Here is a 24,056-nt window from a genome sequence, read left to right as displayed (position 1 = left end):
GATTTGGATGTTGACATCCTCCAGCACTCTTCAGGTGTATCTTTTGGCCCCAATTCTAAGTAAATTCACAATTTGAATTTATGGAATTCATGCCCACATTATGACACAACACCAGAGTGGAATGTAGGGTTTTTTTTAATTACTATTGCTTGAGACAAAATAACACTTTATACAAACAAGTCGGCTAGATTACTGCAGATCAAGGAGATATAAAAACGATAGCATGATAGAGATCCATACTATTAAGGAAATCACTTGGGCGGGGAAGGGGGGGACTTTTGGAACTTCTGCTATTCTCTATGGAAAAATACCTGACAAGAAAATTAGAACAACTAGGAACCGTCTCCTGTGCATTTCATACTTGCCACACCAAGATTCTGTGGGGAAGGAGAGTCCCCTTTATGGACAAACTCTCATGTTGTGCCAATGGCCGATTCAAAGCCACAAGATTGGGGTGGGATGTCTGTGTGTGTGTGTGTGTGTGTGGAGGTTGGCCCCAGTGCTCAATCTTTTCCCGCCCTTGGAAAATTCATTGCACTGTAGCTCTAAACACTCATAAGATCATTCAAGATTCCAGAATATCTGTAGTGTGGGAAATGTGGGAAACTGTGAGGCATGCTTTTGTGTGTGTGTGTGTTTGTGTGTGCTTGACCCCCACACAGCCGTCATGGCCAAGCTGCTGCAGTACTCAGGTGGGGCATGCTCCAGGCAGGATGACTATCCGTGGACCCAAAAGTGGCCGAGGCCCCTGCCAATTGCTGAGAGCAGGGTTCCCCAGAGCCAGTTTTCACTTTCAAGGGGGGAGTCAAAAGGGGAGCCCCCATTTTGCTTTTCCAAAAAGGAGGAAACGGCAGCATTTTAATTTCATGCCTTTTCCAGCCACTGGGCAGTTCAGAAGCCACCCGCTTGCCCAGGTACCCAGTCCACAAGGGAGGCCTGATTTCTAATCACATCCTGCTTTGGAAGGGCAGCCCCAGTCCCTCCCTGCAAGCCCCCTTGGTCAACATGGCAGAAACAATCTTCCCATCCCACAAACTGACCCCTGCATGCCCAACGGGAGTGGCAGAAACGTCGTGGGCCCTGCAGAGCAGAACGGAATGGCTCCAGGAGAAGCAGAGGGGGGCAGAAAGGCAGCTCTCCTAGGGGTCCAGGGCCCCAGAGGGCACACAGGGGGGCATCTGGCAATTCCCTCTTGCCCAAGGAAGCACCCCATTTTTTTCACCCATATACCCTGTTTCCCTCCTATTGCTGGGAAGTCAGTGGCAAGGAAGGCACAAAGGAAAAGTTGCAGGGGGGGGGGTTTATTGCGAGCAGCCCCTGCTTAGGGAGGGGGGGGGTGTCAGCCCTTCCGAGGCTTCCAGGCCAGAGGAGCTGCCTGGGGACCGTGCAGCAGAGGGCAGTTCCAAAGGCACCTGGATTTAACCATGAGGGATGGGGAAAAGAAAGCCCTTAGAGAAAGGCACTTTGCCAGAGAGGCCTGGGGAAGCGTCGACCCACCATTCTCACCACCAGCCCTTCCCACGACGACCACGAGAACCTCCCCCTTCCAAAAGGACGGAACTGAGTCCTGCACCTGAAACTCTTTTGTTAGGGTTAAACCTCCCCCCACCAAACTAAGAGATTTAAATGTTGGCTCTTTTTGGACTATTCCTTTGCCTCCTGGAGGCTCCCCCGCTCTGGAGACTGAGTGCAATAGGGTGCTCCACATCCCTCCAGAGAGGCTCCAGCCCTTCTGCCAAAGCAGCATCTATAGCGGCTTGCCAGAGAGGCCAGCCAGAGGGTGGAGTCAATTCTCACCTGCAGCCTTTGCCTTTTTTCAGCCAGAAGCAAGCCAATATTGAGAAGTGGGGAGGGGAGAATGATTAGGACGGCCCCCATCTCCCCGGTGAGAGCTGTTAGGTAGGTGAAGCCAGGGAGTCACCTTCTGCTCCTCTGGCTGCAGGGCACACACACACACACACACACCCCATTATTCAGGCCAGACGTTTGGGGGTTGCTGTTGCTCGGATAGGCCCAGAATAAAGCACTGCAAAGTTCTGCCCTCCTCCAGGAGCCCCTCCAACCCCAAGACAGAGAAACAGCCCTGACAAACAGGAACGTCAGCTCAGGTGCAAAGCAGGCCTGGAGGCAACAGGAGCAACGGGCACCTGCCCAGTTCTCTGGGCTGTGGGATGCGTTAGGAAGGGGATTCTAGCCAAGCTTGGTCCATTGGAGGGGCCGTCGCTGGGGTTATCACCAGACCAGGATGCCAACAGAAGCCATGATGCAGCAAGGAATCAGCAGCCCAGAGAATTCCTTTACTATCCCAGAAGAGACCCTTCCCACTTGGCATGCTGCTTCTTGAGCCTTGCAGGAAGGAGGGGCAGGACCAGGCTGCCTCTGACCCACGCAATGTCCGTAGGCGAGGCTGGAATGGCTACTGCCCGCCATTGTAGGCGTAATCGGCCTTGTTGTGCATGATCAGCTTGTTGTCCACAAAGTAGAAGCTGTCTGAGCGAGTCTCGTAGGGGTTCTCGACCATCAAGCGTACTGCAGGGGCAAAAGAGATGGAGGAGCATCAGCCATAGCCCAGAAACAGCCTGCAGAGAAGGCCCCTGGCGCTGACCCTGCAGTGCAAGCAGAGACCACTCCACAAAGCAGCCTGGAAAACTGCAGGGAGCAGGAAGCAGTGAGAGAATCTGTGGGTTTCAGAGAAATTAAGACCCTTTAAAACATTGACAGTGGCGGGACTTCCGGTTGTACTTCTGGCCCCTTCGGAAGCGAGGACCGTAACCTCCGTAGCTCTGTTCTGAGCTCTCTACGTCGGACTCAAAGTGAGCCACAGCCACCCTGGGGAGGTGATGAAGTAAAGGGAGGCCACTGTGTGGGTCAAGGAGAGCCGCATCTCTCCTCCCTGATTCGGAAAGCTCCTTGATCTGAAGAGCAGCGGCAGTAAAAAATGGCCGCCGGGGACAGCCCGAATACCTAAGACTGTGGTGGTGCAGAGAATGTGAATGGTGTATGAACTGGGTGAGAGAATACTTTTTGTTGGAATTTGACCCCAAGAAATATTTAGAACTATTTGTTTAAGCGGTGAACAGGCACCGGGAAAAATACCGGAGAAGAAGAAAAAAATTACTTTAAAAAAATAAATAGAAATTTGTTTTCTCAAAGCTAAAAGACGTGGGATTGAGAGCACTTTAAAAAGCTGGAATTAAAGTCCCAAATTTCTTTTTACTAATATTGCTTAATTATTGGATTTACAACTTAAAATAATTGAAATTGGAATTGTAAACAATATTACAGAGAGGCTGAAGCAGACTGAAGCGAGAGCGCCATCTGCTGATGGAAAGGGAACCATGCAAACTTGGAAATAACCATTGAAAAAGATTGAAAATATTTGCTGGACATGGATCTACTCTAAGACCACTAGAGATTTGATTATTAATTAAGGACTTCAGTTAAGAGTCCCCTGAATATTACCGAACATATAAAGAAGCGTGGATAACTCCCTGGTGAATTTAAATTGACTGGACTGATTACTGATGAAATTTAAAATTGTGACTTGGAAGTTCTGTTTTGAATTAAAAAATTCTGGACAGCTGGCCAAAAAGGAATACTACTAAATACAGATGCAATGCAAGACGGAAGCGAGGGAAAGCCAAATGGAATGGGCTTTTTCAAAGCATTAAGGAAATATTTGACGACATTGACCAAAAACTGGAAAATATAATTCAAGGGATGATGGGCAAACATCAGGACAATGAAAAAAGAATGGAGCCATCAGAAGGAATGGAGGGGAAAGCAGAACTGAGAAAGCAGTAAGAAGAAGGTAACAAGGAGGAGATGTTACTAAAACTAATAATGACTAAGGAACTAAAAAAAAAAGAGGAAAATACAATAAGACTTAAAAAGGGACTGGGAGAAACAGGAAGAAAAACTGGGCCATGGAATAGACAGTTCTGAAATTAGACAATGGGAAGGTGTAGAGATGGGAGAAAAAGCTAGATTCCATAGTCAAATAGGTAGGATAAAAGATTTAAGGGACGAATATGGGAGGAAAGCCAAAAAGAAAATAAGATCAAGGTTCAGATACAGGCAAGACATGATGGATAAGGGGAAAAGAAAAAAAGAGTAAAATATTTTTTTACGAATGTATACTAACATTAGAATTATAAAGGTTGGACAATTATTCAACAACTAGTGTTATAGATATCAGGATAATATAAATAAGTTATGAAAAACTGAAAAATTAGATTTTGAATGACGGTATTATTAAATATGCATAATAATCTGATTAGCAATGAAATGTTAGAATCACAATGGGTGATTTTATACACACACACACAAACACATGAAACAGACATGTCCGGAACGTTAAAATATATTTCTCACTTACCTTTCGTTAGCCACTGCTAACATTGTCAGAGTGTAAAAGTCATTAGATACCTGCCTTTATACAATGTTAATCAATTTGGCCATTGAGTGTGTGATAGGCCCATCCACCTGCCTCCCACATGTGATTAGCTTTGTTGTTTTTTTTACATCAGGCATTTTAATCGATGCCCCTATTCCTTTCTCCTTTGTTGAACATAGCTTGGGTTGCTCATCCCCAGGAAACAACGCTGAGCTGTCTGATGTTGCCTTAACAGTATTCTCTCTGGTTTCCTTCCACACCTCTTCCCTCTTCTTCTGTCTCGCAGGCACATCTGATATATTAATCAGCTTCATTTGTTGTTTTGATCTTTCTTGGTGCCTCAATGCTTGGTAAGCATTGATGAGGTTGTTATCGGAAAACCAGGCTTCTTTTAGCAGGCATCCCCCTTTTGTTCTATCATGGGCAACAACTTCTGCCTCTTGAAAATTGAATATGTGATTGTGTTCTTTCATGTGTCCAGATCTGAGGGTGCTGTTCTGTGTGCCGAACAGCCAGTTCACGTTCATGCATTCTACTCTGCAGCCGCTTAGCTGTTTCCCCTACATAGTTACTTGTACAGTTGCTGCAGTTAATATGGTAAACCACCGAGGATGCCTCCTCTTTAGATAATGCTTCTTTTGGGCACATCACTCTCATTCTCAGTGTTTGGTCCGGTTTATGTGCCTTGACCCACTGCATTGAAAGGATGGGTGCAGTAGTTTCGGATATATGGGAGCACCCTCCAGGTGGATGTTCCACTTTTATCCTCAATGGGCTGTCGGGCCCTGGGTGTGATACACCGTCGGATAAAGTCTGTGGAATGGAGTGTTATGCATCTGTGGCGCATAAACTGGATCAAAACACTTTCTATTATTCTACTATGCCGTTTCTATTGTGGGAAAATGGGAGGGGGGATGGTACGGAGTTAGATGCTATGTAGTCAAAACAAAATTCCTTCTAGAAAGCCAAGGTCATCCTTTGTCTCTGCACCTAAGTGGAACTGGATGGGTGGAAACTGCCAGCATGACAGTGGAAGATTGAACCATGTGATGGACCTGTGGGTGGGGGGCAAGATCATGAACTTTTAACTGGGTGGGGAAAACCAGATAGTTTTCAGATTCGGGTTTTCCCAGATGTGCCAACATGGCTCTCTTGATAAATTGGAACTTTGAGGAATCCTTTGCCTTGGACTCTAATTTAATTTTGGATGCTATTTGGAACCCTGACAGTAGAATTATATGAATTGAAGGATTGGAAAGAATAGATGTACTTTAAATGTATAATTGACTGTGATTAATACTAAAACTGTATATTGAGATATTGAATAACGAAAGAATGAAGTTTGAAAGTTTGAAGTAACTAGAGAAATATGAACAATATAAAAGGGGGACTTCCGGTGGCACCGTAAGGCTCTGACGACGTCCCTCTGGGACGTTCCAGCCCCGAGATCGCATTACACTGCCAGGACAGCGTAAATCAGTTGTCTGGCAGTTTGAAAACTCTTTTCTTGGGAGAAGAGGAAGAGGAGAGCTGCCGAGCGAGGGTAGCTTAAACCCCAGGAGTAATTTCTGGGGCTTGGAAGGTGTGAGCCCCCCTGTAGCTCGAAACACTCCGCTCTCGGCACGCGTCTGCTATAGCAGATCAAAGAGCCACGACCATCCCTGCAATCAATGTTTTGATCTATATTTGAATAAGAAGCAGGCAGAGCACATACAGATTATAAAATTTTTGCTAAAATATTAGCAAATAGGTTGATGTTAGCTATGCAACAAATGATTCACAACGATCAATCTGGTTTCATACAAGGGAGACAAATGAAAAGTAATGTAAGACAAATTGTTAATATATTGGAGTATTTGGGGAAGAATAACCAAGTCCCAGCAGTGCTTATATTCTTGGATGCGGAGAAAGCATTTGATCGAGTGAATTGGCAATTTTTAATGAAAATAATACAAAAGATGCAGTTTGGAGAGTACTTTACACAATCTATCAAGGCAATATACCAGAAACAAACAGCACAAATTATAGTTAATGGTAGTCTAACAGAATCCTTTAAAATCGAAAAAGGAACAAGACAGAGGTGTCTCCTATCTCCATTATTGTTTATCTTAACCCTGGAGTTATTGCTGAATAAAATACGTGGGTCAGGTGATTTACAGGGAATTAAGATTAGGCATTATGAATACAGAGTACGAGCATTTGCGGATGACTTGGTTGTAACTTTAACCCAACCGGGGAAATCAGCTATAGGTTTAATGAACATAATTAATCAATATGGTCAAGTATCTGGGTTTAAAATAAATCTAGGGAAAACAAAGATGATAGTTAAAAATATGAATACAAATCAAAGAGAAGAACTAGAAAGAATAACAGGATGCGAGATAGTAAAAAAGGTAAAATATTTAGGAGTTTATATCACAACCTCCAACAGGAAATTATATAAATATAATTATGAACCATTATGGCATAGAATATAGATAGAGATGAACAAATGGGAAAAATTACAACTGTCTTTGCTGGGAAGGATAGCAGTAGTAAAAATGAATGTTTTGCCTAAGTTTCTATTTCTTTTTCAAATGATACCAATACTCAAAAAAGATGCAAATTTGGAAGAATGGCAGAAGGATTTTAATAAATTTGTTTGGGCAGGGAAGAAACCGAGAATAAAACTTAAAATAATGCAAGACGTACGTGAGAGAGGAGGTTTGAAAATGCCCAACTTAAAATTATACTATGAAGCAGTAATATTATCAACAATTAGTGATTGGATTAACTCAACAGAGTTCTCCCCCCCCCACCTCTTTGTGGTGAGACCCCTCCTGAAAAGGCCGTCTTTGGATCCAGCCATTTTAAATAACTATCGTCCAGTCTCCAACCTCCCCTTTGTTGGGAAGGGTTGTTGAGAAAGTGGTGGCCTCCCAGCTCCGGCGGTCCTTGGATGAAACTGATTATCTAGACTCCTTTCAGTCTGGATACTAAAGTTTGTTAGTTTATTTTAGTTTATGATTGCTAAATTTTTATACCCTGTATGTGCTCTGGGAGGTTGGGGGGGGGAATTGGGGGGGGGAGGGAGGGAAGGGGAAAGGTATATAATTGTAAAACTTATTAAAACTTTTAATAAAAAAAACAATATTATAGCAATATGAAGGGGGGGAAGTTAAAATAGTGATAGAGATAAGAGGGGAATAATAGTGTGCATGTATGTATATATGTATGTATATATACACACACACATGCATACATACCTCTATCTCTATCCCTATTTTAACTTTTTTTCTCCTTCATATCGCTATAATATTCATAGATGTGTTTTTCATATATATATATATATATATATATATATATATATATATATATATATATATATATATATATATATATATATATATATATATATATATATATATGTTGTATTTGTACTGATAAATAAATAAAGGGAGCACAAATACAACAAAATGTAACAAAAAAGGCAACAGTAAAAATATTGGGTTTCTGCCTGGATGGTCTCTTGTGACGAGCTGAAGGACAGGGAATGGAAGTAGTGATCTTCCTCCCACATTTGGGCATACCGGGGGTTGTAAAAATCTAATATATATATTAGGCCACAGGCTCTTATCCGTTATCAGCGAAGCCAGGGTGAAAGGTATCTATTAGATTTTTACAACCCCCAGTATGCCCAAATATGGGAGGAAGATCACTACTTCCATTCTCTGTCCTTCGGCTCATCACAAGAGACCATCCTGGCTTCGCTGATAACGGATAAGAGCCTGTGGCCTAATGGCTAAGAAGTCTGCCTAGTATGTAATATAGCCCAGGTTCAAATCCCAGTAAGGGTATGGCTAGCTGATGAGAGCTAAATAGCTTGAAATAGATCTATACTAGTCTCCCTTTATTTATCAGCACAAATACAACAAAATGTAACAAAAAGGCAACAGTAAAAATATTGGGTTTCTGCCTGGATGGTCTCTCGTGACGAGCCGAAGGACAGAGAATGGAAGAGAATGGAAGTAGTGATCTTCCTCCCATATTTGGGCATACCGGGGGTTGTAAAAATCTATACACACACACGCATACACACATATACATACATACATACACACACACACACACACACACACACACATTAATATGCTATGATATATAAAAGAATAGAAAGGTCTAGATATGAAGGGCAACAGTAAAAGGCATGTATAAATAACATGAAATAAGGGAAATGGAATGTAATATGTAGCAGTAATAAGACTATGTTTATGTGTATTTAAATGTATCATACCCAGGTATCACACCATTCACACACTGATATGTATAAATAATATAAAATAAAAAATTGATTTAAAAAATTGACAGTGGAAGTTTCCCACCAAAGCAGAGACCCCGATGGAGGAATCATACAAAGGGCTGGATTTTCTGACTGTTCTTGAGGAATCCGGTGCTCACAGGGAGCCTGATATGGAAGGCCGAAGACAGCTGACCATCCCTGCTTAGGCTGTGGGACTCATCTGGTCCAAAACCTCCCACTCCCACCCGCGGACTGTTCACCCAACCAGGCCCAAGAGGTACTTACTGAGGTCCTCTGAAAGCTGAGGAAACTCGTAGATGTGCTCACAGGTGTTCCTGCTGCAGGGGATGCAGAAGCCAAAATCAAAGTCAAAGTTCTTCAGAAGTCGGTCTCTGAAGTAATGCCTCTCAATCATACGGAAGTTGGATACAGGCTTGTCTCCCACAGTGAACTCCACCCTGCAGGGAGAGAAGGGGGCGAATTGAACCCACCACTGGAGAATCTCTCATGCGTCCAGGACAGGAATGGCAATTCTGGAGTCCGGCCCTCCAGATGGCCCTGAAGCCGCTGAGCACACTTAAAGGGCCCAGCTGTCCCTTGACAGGATCCCGCAGGCCTCACCACCAATCTTTATCCCCTGGTTGTAAAGAAAGGCTGGCCTAGGAAGGGGATGCCCAGGGATTCAGGTACAGTGCAACTAGGAATTCAAATTAGCAGGAATAATAATAATAAGAAAAAAGAGTAAAGACAGCAGACATGCCTCAAGGAACATATAGTTTTCTTTGAATTTGTACAAACTACAAAATTCCAGACTTGGATTTAAGATTTCTTTGTTTTTTAAGTGCTCATTTAGAAGTCCTGAACTTGCTTTTCACCCAGACTGATTGTAGTTGGATGAAAACCAAGTGGCTGGTGGTGAGCAACCCCAGGAGCCCCCTGGTCTCGCCCATCCCGAGCTTCTGCCCAGACTCACGTGGCCCCAACGGTCCGTAGGCGCAGGAAGGCCGGAGTGAACTGATAGCGAACAAAGCGTCCGGCGCTGCTGTCCACCTCCCCAAGGTCACACTCGTAGTCCTCTTGCTCTACAGGAATTAATGGTTAAAGAAAACTCAGCAGGTCGGATATGTGGGGATTCCCATTGGCCTGACATTCGGGAAGTGGGACCACTCCAGGAAGCCCCTGCAGCCGACTCGGCCTTCTCTACAATATGGCTAGAATCAAGGTCAGGAGCAGGAAATGTGGAACGAGCAACCAAGGCAGCCTTGCTGCACCAAGCTTACAAAGCTAAATGTGGCTTGGCTTAGGTGGGTGAAGTGTTGGGACAGATGCCTTTGTGGCACCTGGAATAACGGATGGAACCCAGATTTAGACGGAAATGTCTCAAGGAAATAGATCATCCCAAGAGTGATGACAGAATAAAAGGAAGTAAGGGGAAGCACAGATTTAGGGATTATGAGACCACCTTCTTAACTACCATTAGAAGCAAAATGTCCTTCCTGGAATTGTTAACCATTATTTGGGTGTTGCGATTCAGAACGGGACCCCGTTACTTTACACCACAAGTAACTTACCTAAAATTGAAGGTTTGGCAATTTCAAAGAGCACCGTCCCAGTCTCCAGGTCCCGGATTTTAAACTTGGTGAAGTCAATATTGTAGATGTTGTCTTCGGGTCGGCAAAGGTAATCTGGAAGAGAGGAAAACAGAAGGGAGGCTGAAATGCAACCTTGAAGGTTCAGGTGGCAATGGAGAGGCTGCCTGGCCCAGCCCACCAAAAGGGCCTTTGCATTCAGGGCAAGGAAGCGAGTTTCCAACTGCAGCAGACATTACTAGGAAGTCTCTGCAAAACTCCGGACCAATTCTGTGGCCAAGAGAGGCACCTGGTTAAAGGAGAAGAATCAGTGGAAGGATGTAAGACACAGACAAACGCAAGCACCGCGGCAGGGATTCTACACCCAAATAAACTTTGGATTTAGAACTGAGCAATATGATTATCAAGCTCACCAGTGGCACCAAATTATTTAGCCAAGACATGCAAATGTGCAAGAACAGTTATAACGAGGGAATTAACACAAGCAGCCTATTTAAATCTAAGTAAATGCAACCTCTCTCATGTCAGGACAAAAAAGACCTACTTTTAAGTACAAAACATTGTAGATCATAAGCTACTTTGTCTGACTTTTTTTTTAAGTAATCTTCTAGTGGAAGGAAAGAGGGAAATGGTAAACAGAGGAGGTTTAAGCCAAATTCATTACATAAAAGTCAGGGCGAACATATCTTCTGACTTTGTAAAGATAACCAGTCCTACTTACCATGTAAATCTACTATTCAGAATTATGATCCTTAGTTTAATGACCATTCAAAGTTGCAATACATCTGAAAAAAGTGAGTTGTGACTCGTCCTTGCATTTATGACTGAAATGTCTTCAGTCATAACCATGTGATTCACTTAATGACTATGGCAAAGAAAGATAATAAAATCAGGGACCATTCACTTAACAATTGATGTTCTGGTTCCACTGTGGTTGTAAGTCCAGGACTAGCTCCTTCAACACACAGGCTCTGGCTGCAGGATACGACGAGGCAGAAAGCCTGGGCAGCAGCCTGTTCTTTCTTTTTTTAAATATTTATTTATGGCCACCCATCTCATGCCATGATTTTAGGGAATCCATAAAACCAAATATAAAAACATGTCCCCCCTCCCCCTCCCAGCTCAACCCCAATCCTATCCCAATGCTGGGACAAGAGCCAGGCCTTCATGGCCCTCCGGAAAACTAAAAGGCTTTAAGGTCTCTCAAATCTCAGCTTGGAGGCTATTCAAAAGGGCCACGATGATAACAGGGAAACTGTGAGGTGGCAGTCATCACAAAGGTGCTTCCAAAGCCAACCGAAAAGCTTCTGCCAGCGAAATCTCTTGTGCACTTAAAGCAGCTGGAGTGGCTAAGCTCAGCTCTGTAGCTGCAGGATCAGTGACACCCGAAACAAAGAATCACAATATGGAGCTGACTTTGAAATGCTGCTCCAGCAGGGAAGGCCAGAAGTTGCTACTCAGCCAAATTGTCCATTTAATAACATTTCCGTTCTGGGCACAATCCTGTAGTGGTCCCCCTAGCAATTCAACAAGGGTCCTTTTTGGTGACATCACATTGCAAGATGATATTATGGCTAGACATTGTTGAGGTGGTGCTAGTCGGAACCTCAGTGCCCTCAACACTGGCAAGAGAGAGTAACAGAATAAAAAAATTGGAAGGGACCTCGGAGGTCTTCTAGTCCAATCCCTGCCAAAGCAGGAGACCCTATAGGATTTCAGACAAGTGGCTGTCCGGTGTCTTCTAAAAAACTTCCAAGTGATAGAGCACCTGCAACTTCTGAAGGCAAGTCATTCCACTGATTTATTGTTCTTGCTGTCAGGAAATTTCTGGGTTCTACACTCCTTGATTTCATTGATTCTTGTCCTGCCTTCAGGAGCTTTGGAGAATGTCAGTTGGTCCTACCTGAACTGCATGTCCTCCTCCCAGCCGCTCTGGTTCGAGGGGCCTCCTGCCTAGGCCTGTCCCTCCTGAATGACTTGGAGGAACACTTCCTGAGAAGCGATCTCCCACTAGACCCAGGGCCTACCTCTCGAGAGGTTCCCTTGCCTGGGTCTGAACCCTCTGGAGAGCTTGGGGCAGCCGCCCCCTTGCTCCAGGTGGCCTCCGCCATCGCAGTACTCACGATTAGGTGTTTTCTCATTCTCTCTACCTCCTCTCTCTCAGCTGTGGTCTCTATCCTCGTGGATCCGGAGCTCCTTCGCATCTGCGGTGTTCTTCCTCACCCGCCGATCCACAGGCTGAAAGAGTCCTGGGCACCAATCTGGGCTGGAATCTCCCCGAATAGCCGGTGGAGTTGAGGCCCAAAAGAATCTTCTTCTGCTGCTGCTCGGTGCTGAGGCGATGCAGCAATTGGTATCAGTACGCCTCCACGCCTCGCGCATGCCCCCACGTGCTCAAAATAGCGACCGCCAATCACGCAGTCCGATCGCCTGAGGCGGATCCGGCGGGACCGCTCCTTCCCTCTTTCGATGCTCCGCAGTCCTCCTGGAGCCTTTTCTCCTTGCCGTTTAAAACAGCTGTGGCGCGCGAGGTCTGGAGACCCCCCCTCCCCTGGGAGCCGGTGGTTCAGGGCCCGCAAGGTAGCAGCGAGCGTAGCTCGTGCTTTGGCAGGAACGGGGCACAGCAGGAGGAGGCAGGAGGTCCGACGAAGGCAAAAAGAAGAAAAATGAAGAAAATTGAAGCTAAAGGCCAAAGGCCTGAAGCTAGTAAGTCAAATCACAAAAAAGGTAAAAGACAAAAAAGGAAATAAAAATTAAATTCGGAAAGTCACTGAATAGCTCCTGTTAGGCCGAAGACTGAGGTTAATCTGGGGAGTCTCCAGGAGGAACAGAGGGAGTGTCCTCAGATTTACCTCAGTCTCCAGGCAATTGGGCCATAACAATACCATTCAGTGACTCCTCCCACACCCCACCTTGGAAACTGGGCCGTAACAATACCCATTCAGTGACTCCTCCCACACTGCACCTCGGAGACCAAGTTGACCTCCTGTTCTTTGTGGCAGCACCTCAAATATTGGAAGATGCTACTTCTGGAGGCAAGTCATTCCACCAATTACATGTTCTTGCTGTTAGGAATTTTCTCTCGATTAGTTTCCATCTATTCCTTCTTGTCCTACCTTGGCCTCCTTCCCCTCAAATGTTGGCAATCCAGACTGACATACAAAATCAGGGAGTTTTCGTGCAGTTGTCTACCTACTTGCTGAGGGCAGGCTTACATCAACCAGCAATGAAGCATGTGCAGCATCAAAGGTTGGCGGTGCTCACTATCAACACTTTCATGTTCAATCATGTGAATAACACTGAGATCAAAAATAGTAAGAATCCCAGACAGGTCACAATGATGAAAGGAACACAAAGATATGGCAATGACTTCTTAAAAGTTGACAGTTTCAATATGTGCCAGAAAAAAGATACAAGTTCTACAGCCGAGGCTGCACACTTCTGTTTCAAAGCCTGAAGAGAGGTTGGTCATCTCCAGGCCATGTCTTGGCACACTGTCTTCCATGATCTTGTTGAGACACCTTTTCAGTTTCTGCAAAACTACACAAAGGTGGTGTACCGAAGCAAGCAGTCCCTCCTGCTAAGTCAAAAGGTTGATGTAGATGCCACTTCCGGTGCACTAATGTGATGAATGGTGGGATTATGCTCATTCAGCCATCTTGGTTCATGTTGTAGCACCCCTTGAGCACAAGAGTCTTTCTGAAGAAGCAGACTGAAAGAGCAAGATGGAGATGTCAGTGGCATTCGGTGCCATGCAGGGTAACACCTGTGCCAAAGCATAAACCTCTCTTCTCGTGGAATTTGAAAATCTTTGTTTTGGATGTGCACAAGTTCCAAATATTTGAAGATGACGACTATTGGCAAGGCAAACTTTGATGCCACTGTGTTGGCTAACACAACTGCATGCGGCCCCGATTAGTGGCAAACTGATCTACCTTGAATCTGATGAGAACAAATTCAGCAGTGCATTGACTGAAAGAAGTTTTGGCCCTTCCAGCTCTACCATTTTTGGCTCATTATGAGTTGCCAGAATGGAGCCAGGAATTGGAACAAGCAGCAAAATGAAACAAAATACATTGCCTTTGGTGTAACAAAGGCAGGCTGGGGAGACACTACACAAAGCTCCAAGGGATGCCACTGAAGTTACTCTCTGCCAACTTCGAAACGGATCTGGGCTGCCGCAGCCATCTTTTCATTTCTCATCTTGCCACACTGTATGGGGAGAGGGCGAAGCTTGGAATGTCGGACCAGACAGCAACATTGTCCTGTGGGAACCAAGGTCATCTCAGCAGGTGTCAGGGAGAGAGTGGAAGGAGTTACCAGGGAGATGCCAGAACACCTAATTGGACAATGTGACCTGTGACATGGCAGGAGGCAAATATCTATTCTTTAATTATACTAAACCCGCGGGAAATAAGAGTTGGTTTTGCTTTCATGCATGCCAAAAGGGTGTACTCAGTAGAACAGTTCTTTGAGAAAGCTGTCCGTCACGAAGTACTGATGTGGTTGGACTCATCAATTGGAACCTTGACACTCCCATGACCAACTCTCTGGAATTGACAAGTTTGGGCTAACACAACAGCAGACTGCCTACATCATGAAGAGGACAAGGGGTGTTGGAACAGAACCAAAGTTGAAAAAGATCCAGCTGAAGGGGACGGCCAAGGTGGGCAGCATTCTTCTGATACTAACCTTTGTGCGATGGGCGCCTTGACAGGTGCTGCTGCTGGCGTTGCCCGGGTCATGCAGGACAAGCAAGCAGAGAATGCTGCCCAAATCCACCTTAAATGACGCCACTGTTTGTTTGAAGTACACCTGGGAGGGACCCTCAGTCTGGGCTGCAGCTAGAGGAGGGGGCTCCGACCTTGGGAACTTTAAGACTTCCCCAGCATGGCTTCCCAAAGGGATTCTGGGAGTCAAAGTCCACAAGGGGGGTTGGAGACCCCTCGCTTGAGGGTGAGTCTGGGGAGGGAGAAATCTGTCTTTCCAAAAAGGGCTGAGCTTCTGGGGGTCAAGAGGGCAGCCAGGGCGCTTCTGCATCCTCAGAGGAGGGAGGGGGGTCTTCATGAGGGGGGGAGCTGGGAGGCGAAGGGGAGGAAAGGGGGGGGGCAGCTGGTTCAGTTCGGAGATCAGGAAAGCCGGCATATCCCCCACCTTTGTTTCCCGCCGCCATCGGGCCTTGTGGGCGACCGCTCCCCTCCCTTTCTCTGCGGAGACAAATGCCCAAAGCCCCCCCCCCCGTCCCTTCAGCGCCTGGCAGGGACCCCAAAGGGGAGGGAGGGGCGGAGGGAGGCCCTGCCTGCCGAGGGTCTTCCCCCCTCGGGAAACAGCGACTGCCACACCCGGCCAGGAGCGAGGCGAGCGGAGGGGGCTTTCCAAGAGGTTCCGGCCCTTCGAGCCCCCCCGTCCTCTTCCCGGCCGAGGAGGCCGCAGCGCTGCAGAAAGCGAGGAAGGCCGGTGAGGGGAAGGATGCTCCGGGCGGAGGAAAGCGGCTACTCACGCTCCGTGACGCGGCCGAGTCCCAGGACGTGCTCGGGCCGGACCGCCTCCAGCGCCAGCAGCTCCGCCTCTGTCCTTGGAGGCGGCAGGGCGGCCCGCGGAGGTGCGGCGGCATTGGCAGCCCCGGAGCTCCTTTGCCCGCGCAGGCGACTCAGCGCCCCGCCGGGCCCGGCCGCGGCCACCCTGGGCTTCGAGCCGCTCATCGCCGGGCCGGCCCTGCCGCCGCTGCCAAAATGGCGGCCGCCTCTCCCTCGGCCCCGCCGGTAGCCATGGCAGCAGGGGGCGGGGCTCGCGGCCTAACAAGGGGACGGCTCCGCCCCTGGAAACGCGCACGCACGTATACGGCCACGCCCCCTTCTCGCGCCCCCTCCCCGATCCCGCTTGATTTCTCCCCCCTTCGGCGGCCTCCAGCGGCCCTACGGAAGCCCTTTCTTCACCCGTCGCCTCGGGAGACGGCTTCTTTAGGGCAGCCTAGCTCGACTGAAGCAAACCTGAACCGCCTCAAGGGGGGAAAAAAAGAGTCCAGTTCCCTTTTGGAAAAAGAACCTCCAACTCCCAGAATTCCCCACCCAGAGAATTCTGGGAGTTGAAGTCCACACGACTTGAAAAATTGACGAGGTTGAGACTGTCCTAAAGTGTATCTGGTAATCGAATCTGGCAGGAAGCAGACCTTCTGGACTTAAAACACGCCTTACTAGAAGAGGGAGGGAATTTTTTTAAAACCATTAAGTCTGTTTTTTGCACTTAAAACCAGCACCTAGACTTATATACCGCTTTACAGCCCTCTGTAAGTGGTTTAGAGTCAGCTTCTTGCCCCCAACAATTTGGGTCATTTTACTGACCTTGGAAGGAGGGGAGGCTGAGTCAACTTGAGATCAGAATTGAACTGCTGGCAGTGAGCAGAGTTTGCCAGCAATACTCCATTCTAACCATGGAAGGGAGAAAAGAGCGAGCAATAACACTTAGCCTTATATGCTGCTTTGCGGTGCTTTACTGCGCTCTCTAAGCAGTTTACAGAGTCAGCCTTTTGCCCCCAACAATCTGCGACCTCATTTTACCCACCTCGGAAGGCTGAAGAACAAGCAAGCTTAATACTAATAGAGACAACAATATAAATGCCAGCTTGGGAAGGATTCTTTGTTGTGGTGCCAGGATTTTAAGTTAGTCAGGAGTTACAGAGTTTCAAGCTGATATGTCATCTTTCCACTTAAAAAATGAAACCGCGGCTTAGTTTAAGTGACAATATAATTTTTATTTTTTTAACACACTGCTGGTTAAAACTGCCAGGCAGTAGATTTCAGAATATTTCCCTCAACCAGACATCCTGAGAGAAAAAAAAAGAGAAATCAACAAAATTTATTAAAAAAACAAAACAGCTAAATGTACCAAAAAATGGGATGGGGGGAATAATTAATGCAGAACTCATCCATACCTATTTCACTTCCCCGGGAAAAGAAATCTTTTGCAAAGCCAATGTAGTCAGACAAAAGTCATATGTGCTTTTTTACCCTTTGCCCAAGCTCAATATTAAATGCACACCTACACACATCCCAATAATAAAAAGAACCAATGCAAAATATTAAAAGACACAAAAGTAAAGGACATTGGCGTGCGCCACTCTGCTTCAGAATTATGTATTGACTTTAAAGTTGTGAATGGCAAACCAGCGTAAGGACAGATTCCACACAAGCTTGAAACCTGGCAGCAAACATTCTAGCCAGGGGTCTCCAACCATGGCAACTTTAAGCCTGGAGGACTTCAACTCCTAGAATTTTGGGAGTTGAAGTCCACCAGGCTTAAAGTTGCCAAAGTTGGAGGCCCCCTGTTCTAGGCTGTCCTAAGAGGCCACGTCCATGCCTCTTTAGCAAGCAGGGACACAAATAGAAAAGATAAACATACACAACAGTACAATAAAGGATGGGGCCTCAATCTTCTGATAGCTGAGATTGCAGCCCTCAAAACCTACATCTGCCTCGTTAGCAATAACAAGGATTATCGCCACTAAAACTTTGATCATGACGAGGCTTAGGAAGTGAAGTTTAGAGAAAGAGAGAAAAAAAGGCCAGGCCCTTTCCCTGGGGGAATTCAAACATCTCTCAAGGCACTCCCCAAAGGCACCCCAAATAATTTCCCACAGGTTTTAACCAGGGAGTGATCTCTTGGTTCAAGAAACCAACACACACACACACACACACACAGCCCTCGATCAAATAACGATTTGGAAGCTAAGCACCACTCTCAGATCCCCATCAAGCACAGCTTTGGGAGCCTGGGAGCGGGGAGGGGAGGGGAGGGACAGCCGAAAGGCAATGGAAGGTGGTTGGCAGCCAATGCTTCCCCTTTCCCTACCTTCCTGGGCTCTGCTTTGAAGGAAGCAGCATTAGGGCCTAGCAGGCATTGTGTGCCACCAGCTAAGCTGAAGGAAGACGGCATTTCGAGGCCCACCCCAGATTCTCCAGTAGAGATTTTTACTGCTGTGTTTGTCTTTGGGGCTTTTCAAAAGCAAGCTACAGTCTGTTCTAGCAACCTGAAAGTCTTTAGGATAAACACAGTTCTGCAGAGCAACAATCCCAACGCTTACCTTTGGCTTTGTGGCAAGGGAGGCCCAACAATATCCATTTACTTTAGCCTTTCCTTCTGGCAAATCCCAACACCTGATCTTTCCAACTTATATGGAACACGCTTTGGCCTACATTCAACGGAATACCCAATTAATCCCAGGCAGAGTTTTTTTTACCTTTACCAGGCAACTGCAGATCTTTCTCCAGGCTTTTCTCCCTCTTCAAGACATTTAAAGGAGGATACCTGATTCATGGGTTTCCTCTTCTGAATGTCTAAATTGCTGCGGTGAAATAGGATTATTTCTCAATAGTCTATGTCTGATGGGATCTCAGGAAAGAGAAAGCAACCATTTATTCCCCCTACTGGCTAAGGGAGAAGGCATTATATTTGTGCAAGCAAAACGTAGGTCAAAAAATAAAAACAATTCCACAAAGGGGCAGCCGGATACCACTATGCCCAATAATGCTACTACACAAGGACCAGTGCCCCAAGCACATAACTAAAGCATGCATCAGCACAAATGAACCCAGAACAAATGAACCCTTCTCACAAGAGGCAGCGGTAGGAACCTTCAGCATATTTTGGCATCGGGCAGGCAAAACTTAGACTGCCATTCACTTGTACCTTATAGTCTGCAAGAACAAGATCTCCAGCTTAGGCAGAAGAGCTTCAAGGACCACGGTCCCTAAATCAAGATGCCAAACAACCTAAGCCAGTTGATCCTCAACCCTCTAAATCAAACTGTGCCATTCACAGCAGTCTTAATACTTTGATAGATCTTAAAAGGGATAGATCCCTGCCCAACCAGAGAGTTGTAAAAGCACAATCTGTGGAAGAGGAGAGCAGCTTCTGTCCTGATGTGCTTTGTGGAGGGTAACGCTGCAAGGATCTTGATAGATCACCTTTTTTTTCTTTCAGAGTATAGAAGTATGAAAGGCCAAGCCCTCACACATGCGCATGGTTTTAAGGGCATCTCAGAGCAGGATGTGAAGTGTACAGAGCATGGGGCTCCAAGGGTCTTTTTTGTGCAAAGTTTGTACAAAACAAAAGTTCCATTAAAAAAAGACCTCTTGACATGCAAAGAAGCCTGCCAACTTATACCTGAAAATGTTGAAAAGGCAGAAGCAACAAATACAGATTCAAATGCTGACTTTGCTGCATTTTCCTTTAAAAGAAGAAAATACTTGAATGTTTTACCACACTCAATATATTCAAACTCTAAGGGAAAATTAGGGCCATGTTCTCTCTGCATAAAAAATAGGAATAAAGCTACTCTTCTAGCGATTGACTGGAACCAAACATTCTTATGATAAAAGGGAATTGCCTTTTTTTAACAGCTCAAGACCTAGAAATACAGATTTTCAGTGGTCTTAAGTCTACCCATCCATATCAGAAACAGACCATCTCTTCCTTTAGGAATTTTGAGTTTTCTGAACTGGAGAAGAGAGCGAGTACAGTTGCTCAGGAAGATAATCAGTAGCCTTTAGCCTCCTCTGGCCCTGGAGAAAAAAGGGAATGGGAATGAGATTGCAATAGCTCACTTGGTCTTCCTCCATCTTCAGTTTGTTTGTGGAGGAAATGTGCAGTTTTACAATCAAGTCGGACAAATTAGGGTGCGAGCGAGGCAAGGCAGCCTATATGTTCTGTTCACTTGCAAAATATAAATTAGCCCCTAAATAAACAGCTACAAGGGCTTTCGTTTAAAGATTACAGATTCAAAAAATGAACAATAACAAGATGAAAGCAGCCCCTTGTCCTCATGGCTATGTACCTGAGCTCACATAACATCCACCTGCTTTCAAAAACAGATTCATCTGTCCGGACCTGCGACGTCAACAGCTTCCAATTCGAATTCTTCGCAGTTGAAATTCAAAGACTACGGAACTTGGTGAAATTACTTTGGGGTGTGAGACAACGAAGGTCTGAAATTTCCTCAGCCTTTACTATATTCTGCTAGCAGGTATCAACCGTCTCACAGGACATAACCCAGAAGTCATTTCACCAATGGCAGCCATGAAAATGGACACCCTATTACCAAATATGGATTTCCATCAAATGAAGTTTAGAGCCATGAGTAGCTTCCAGATGAAACACTTGCAAATCCCTGCCAGCATTTTCAGTCAAATGGGGTTTATTCCTAAATAAATTGGGGGAGGGATTTTTCTGTCTAGTAGTAATATATATTAATAAATAAAAAGGAAAGAATTTACTTTGAGGTGAAATGTCCAAAAGGAAGCCAAAACTGGGCAGGAAGACAATTTTCTGAGCCAGCAGGAGAAAGAGAGCAGCTGACTGAGTTTAATATGTTTACCAGCAGTATGAAAAGAAAATGCAAAACAGTTCATTTCCCCACTGAGATTGTAGCTGGAAAGAAACCGGACAAGTGCCTTAAAATTAAGCCCACAAACTGGGAAAATGGAACAGATTATAGGAACAAACGTTAAATACGGTGGCACAACCTGGCCGCTGCGGGGCTCAAGTACCATGAGCTGAATATCAACTGACAGATTGACAAGTACATCTTGCTCTGTGTGAAAAGGCCATTGAGGAAAAGGTTTTCAACTCTGCCTTTGTTTTGCCCAGATCCAGATATAACTATAGCAGTGGAAAACCAGAAAGCCACATCAAAAGACAGAGAGAGAAATATTCCTTAGATCCCAGTAAATATTTAGGGAAGATGACAACCGCAGTCCCAACAACCCAAGTAGGGGATTTCTCTGTAGGTTATGCTCAAGCAATCCTGGCTTTGCTTACAATACAATCTTGCGGGAAGCACCTTTTAAGGTCATTTCAGACTGTGCCCACCAAAAGACCCGAGAAAGGAATGGCCGGCAGGATCCCTTCAAAGGACATGCATCTCCTTCAAAAGTTGAAGCCGAGCCTGAAAAAAAATGTAATGACTGAAGATGCAAGAGAGAAACCTTTGAAGGTTTTCTAGCTCTGGAGCTCTTAAGCAGAAAAAAAGGAGCCACCACCTTGGATCGTGGAAAGTCTCCAGGCACAAGAAAAATGGAAGGCCATCAGGGGAGCTCCCTAAATGCCCGCTAGAGTGCCAGCTTCTGCTGGTCAGGTTTTTGCCATGTGACATGGAATGGGAAGAGGAGTTAAGAGTGGAATCACTGCATTTGGGAGGATGGGAGGAGGGGGAGAGAAACTAGATTAAAGTTACACCACGAGAGGCGAGAGGGAATTCTCTAAAGACAACTCAAGACTTGCCAGAATTATCATGACCAGGGAATGCACTTTGCCTGAAAATAAAATCTTCTCAGAACGCCTGGCAGAGCAGGTGACTTAGATTACCGGCTCAACCTGTCCCATAACCAAAAGCATGTTGACCAAATATCAATCCGTCAAAGTGAGCCTCCTCATTCAGAGGAGAAAAGAAGTACCATGTGTTGAGCTACAAATGTTCTAGCGGATGTCTACCCAACCCCCATCTCCACACCCGTGGATCCATCCAGCAAGGCTGTTCAGTGGCTGCTTCTCTTTCTAGCCAACCTTCGGATCGTGTGCCTTTCTGCCCGCCCCTTTGGACTCCATCTTGCTCGTTGCAGGATTCACTGCCCCAAAGATCCAGGTTCTGCTTCAAGGCCTTTTGGAGAGGAAAGGTGCCTGCTGCTGGCCCACAGCCGGCCAAGACCCAAAGTTCTGTGGAGGAGGATGCAAAGTCTCCCTTTATTGTACCTGCTGCTCCTTAAAAAGCCATTGTTTTCCTTAAATATGGAGAAGCCAGGACTGCCTCCACATCCGGCCCAACTCCTCCTCTCCGGCTTGCACTGTGCTTGCTGTCTTTCTCACAACCTGCAAAGGCAGAAGAGGGTTGGAATGAAGACGCCAAAGGCCACTAAGATCGGGAACATGAGGCTGCTGTTGTCCGAGGCATAGGGGTTTGGTGTGCGGGGACCTGACTGGACCCGGTTCTTATTGGCCTGCTTTTTAGGGCTGGATCCGTCTTCGTACTCCTCTTCTTCCTCCTCCTCCTCTTTCTTCTCCAGGCCTGGGTGAGGCTGAAGCTTTGGAACATCTGTAGAAAGAAGAAAAACAATGCCAGAGTCTAGGGTGTAAAGCAGAGAAATTGCAGGGAGGCAAGGAGCGTTTCTCTAAACCCTCAAAGTTATGATTCAAAGCTGTAGGTAAGATGCTTAAGGCACATACAAAGCCTTCTCAAGGCCAACATAGAATCCCACTGAGGCTACACATGAACGTGTCGGCTTCTCCATAAAATGCAACAGGTTAGCATTTTTGACCTGTTACAAACTCCCAATTTTTTCCCCCTGGAAGGGGAGGTTGGAGCACCAGCCCTAGGGAAGAGAGAAACCTGAGACATCTGCCCCTGCGCCTTTCCATTTCCTCTGGATGTTCTCAACAGACAAGTAGGCTGTGGTCAGACAGCCAGAGCACCTGCAGCCAGACCCCTGCCCACATAACCTCTTCTACCACCCAGAGAAGGTCAGCCAATTGGGAATGATGTCCCCTCCCCAATCCCCCAAATGGCAACCTCCAATTTCCCTGTTGCAGATGTTCTCTGGCATAGCATGGCAACACATTCGTCTTGCCTACTGACTGTTGTCTCTTGCAATGGGACCACAGCTGGAAAAACTTAGTAAAAGGAAGAAGAGTTCTTTTCTGCTCAAATGGACCTGAGAATACAGGCCTCTTTGGCCAGAGGCTTGGGACATTTTCCCGTCTCCTGTGGGAAAAGCCTTCTTTGGTACAGGCACTGGCTGAATCTAGTTTACTGAGCAGCGTACTAACAAGAGACTAACCCTTTCCACTGGCCGGAAGCAACACATAGCAGTTGCAAAGAAAAAGTGAGTGTTTAAACCCTTAAAAGCTAGAACCATCTCCAATTCCATTTTCTTTTAGCGGTGCGGGACTAATTCCTATCTTTTGGGGACCCTGAAAATATTGAAAGATAACTTCAGCTACTCTTATATTGTCAACTCAGCCTAAACTTGTGCCAGGTTTGCTCCCGTGCTGTGTGTGTGTGTTTGTGTGTGTGTGTGTAGGATAGCCAGAGAGATACATTCTTTGTTATCAAGACTGCCTTAAGATAGTACAGTAGTTACTGGATGCTTCTCCTCTCTTCAAGGATCCCTGCTGCTGGAGACATGCATCTTTGCACCACTAAGGAAGAGAATGCCCAGTCAGATGATAATTTTGGTGGCTCAGTATCTGGAAGTCAAGATGGTTTCTACCGGGTTGGTAGCATTTAGGAGATGTTGCCATTCAATTACCAGATACATAAGCCCAGCCAATCTGATATTGGCTTTGAGGTCCAGGCATTTTGCAGGTTCCTGATCTGGAGCCACCATCATTGTTTACACAAGCCTTCTTAATATATTCCACCTGCTTCAGTTGGTGCCATCCATTCCCCAGGTTCCACAGAGCCTTCAGAGCCACCGTACAACCTGGTTGATAAGCAAGATCTACTCCTGATAGATCCTGATTCCAGCACTGCTCCTCCCTCCATTGGGTGGTATTTCCTGGGGCCGGCTAGTGCCTTGCTTGGCACCATTCTATGGACAGCAATCGGAGGTTCATCTGGCCCTGAAACTGAACTGGGCCCATGACACTGAGTCCAGAGCCACGGTTGTCATATTTTGTGAACTTGCCAGTATCACAAAGGGTCTAGATGGACCATTGACTTATCTGAAGCGTCGTTTTCAGGGCGCTGCGAAGGAGAGTCCAAGCAAGCAATGGGTTAAATACAGCCAAACTGCCCAGAACT

The 24,056-nt window shown here is 46.1% G+C and overlaps 2 protein-coding genes across 3 annotated transcripts in view; both read right to left on the bottom strand.

Moving 5' to 3' along the window:
- Positions 1-117: 117 nt before the first annotated feature.
- Positions 118-16,036, bottom strand: UNC119B (unc-119 lipid binding chaperone B). Its single transcript, XM_014065288.2, has 5 exons — positions 15,765-16,036; positions 10,247-10,360; positions 9,649-9,757; positions 8,961-9,133; positions 118-2,529 (listed from the first exon to the last, which is right to left on the bottom strand). The coding sequence occupies exons 1-5, from the start codon at positions 15,964-15,966 to the stop codon at positions 2,417-2,419; spliced, it is 711 nt and encodes a 236-aa protein (XP_013920763.1). The 5' UTR covers positions 15,967-16,036; the 3' UTR covers positions 118-2,416.
- Positions 16,037-16,994: 958 nt separating this feature from the next.
- MLEC (malectin) overlaps positions 16,995-24,056 on the bottom strand; it is a 30,821-nt gene continuing 23,759 nt past the window's right edge. For both annotated transcript variants that reach the window (XM_014065293.2, XM_087705892.1), the window contains one exon: positions 16,995-22,349. In XM_014065293.2, coding sequence (XP_013920768.2) covers positions 22,120-22,349 — 230 coding nt within the window. In that variant the 3' untranslated portion in view covers positions 16,995-22,119. The remainder of the gene's footprint in view (positions 22,350-24,056) is intronic.

The sequence above is a fragment of the Thamnophis sirtalis genome, unplaced genomic scaffold (genome assembly GCF_051295495.1).
Source record: "Thamnophis sirtalis isolate CommonGarterSnake01/CBP01778 unplaced genomic scaffold, rThaSir2_p1.2 scaffold_2, whole genome shotgun sequence".
Lineage (NCBI taxonomy): Eukaryota > Metazoa > Chordata > Lepidosauria > Squamata > Natricidae > Thamnophis > Thamnophis sirtalis.
Note: the sequence above shows the minus strand (reverse complement) of the source record. Positions and strands in the feature narration are given on the sequence as shown.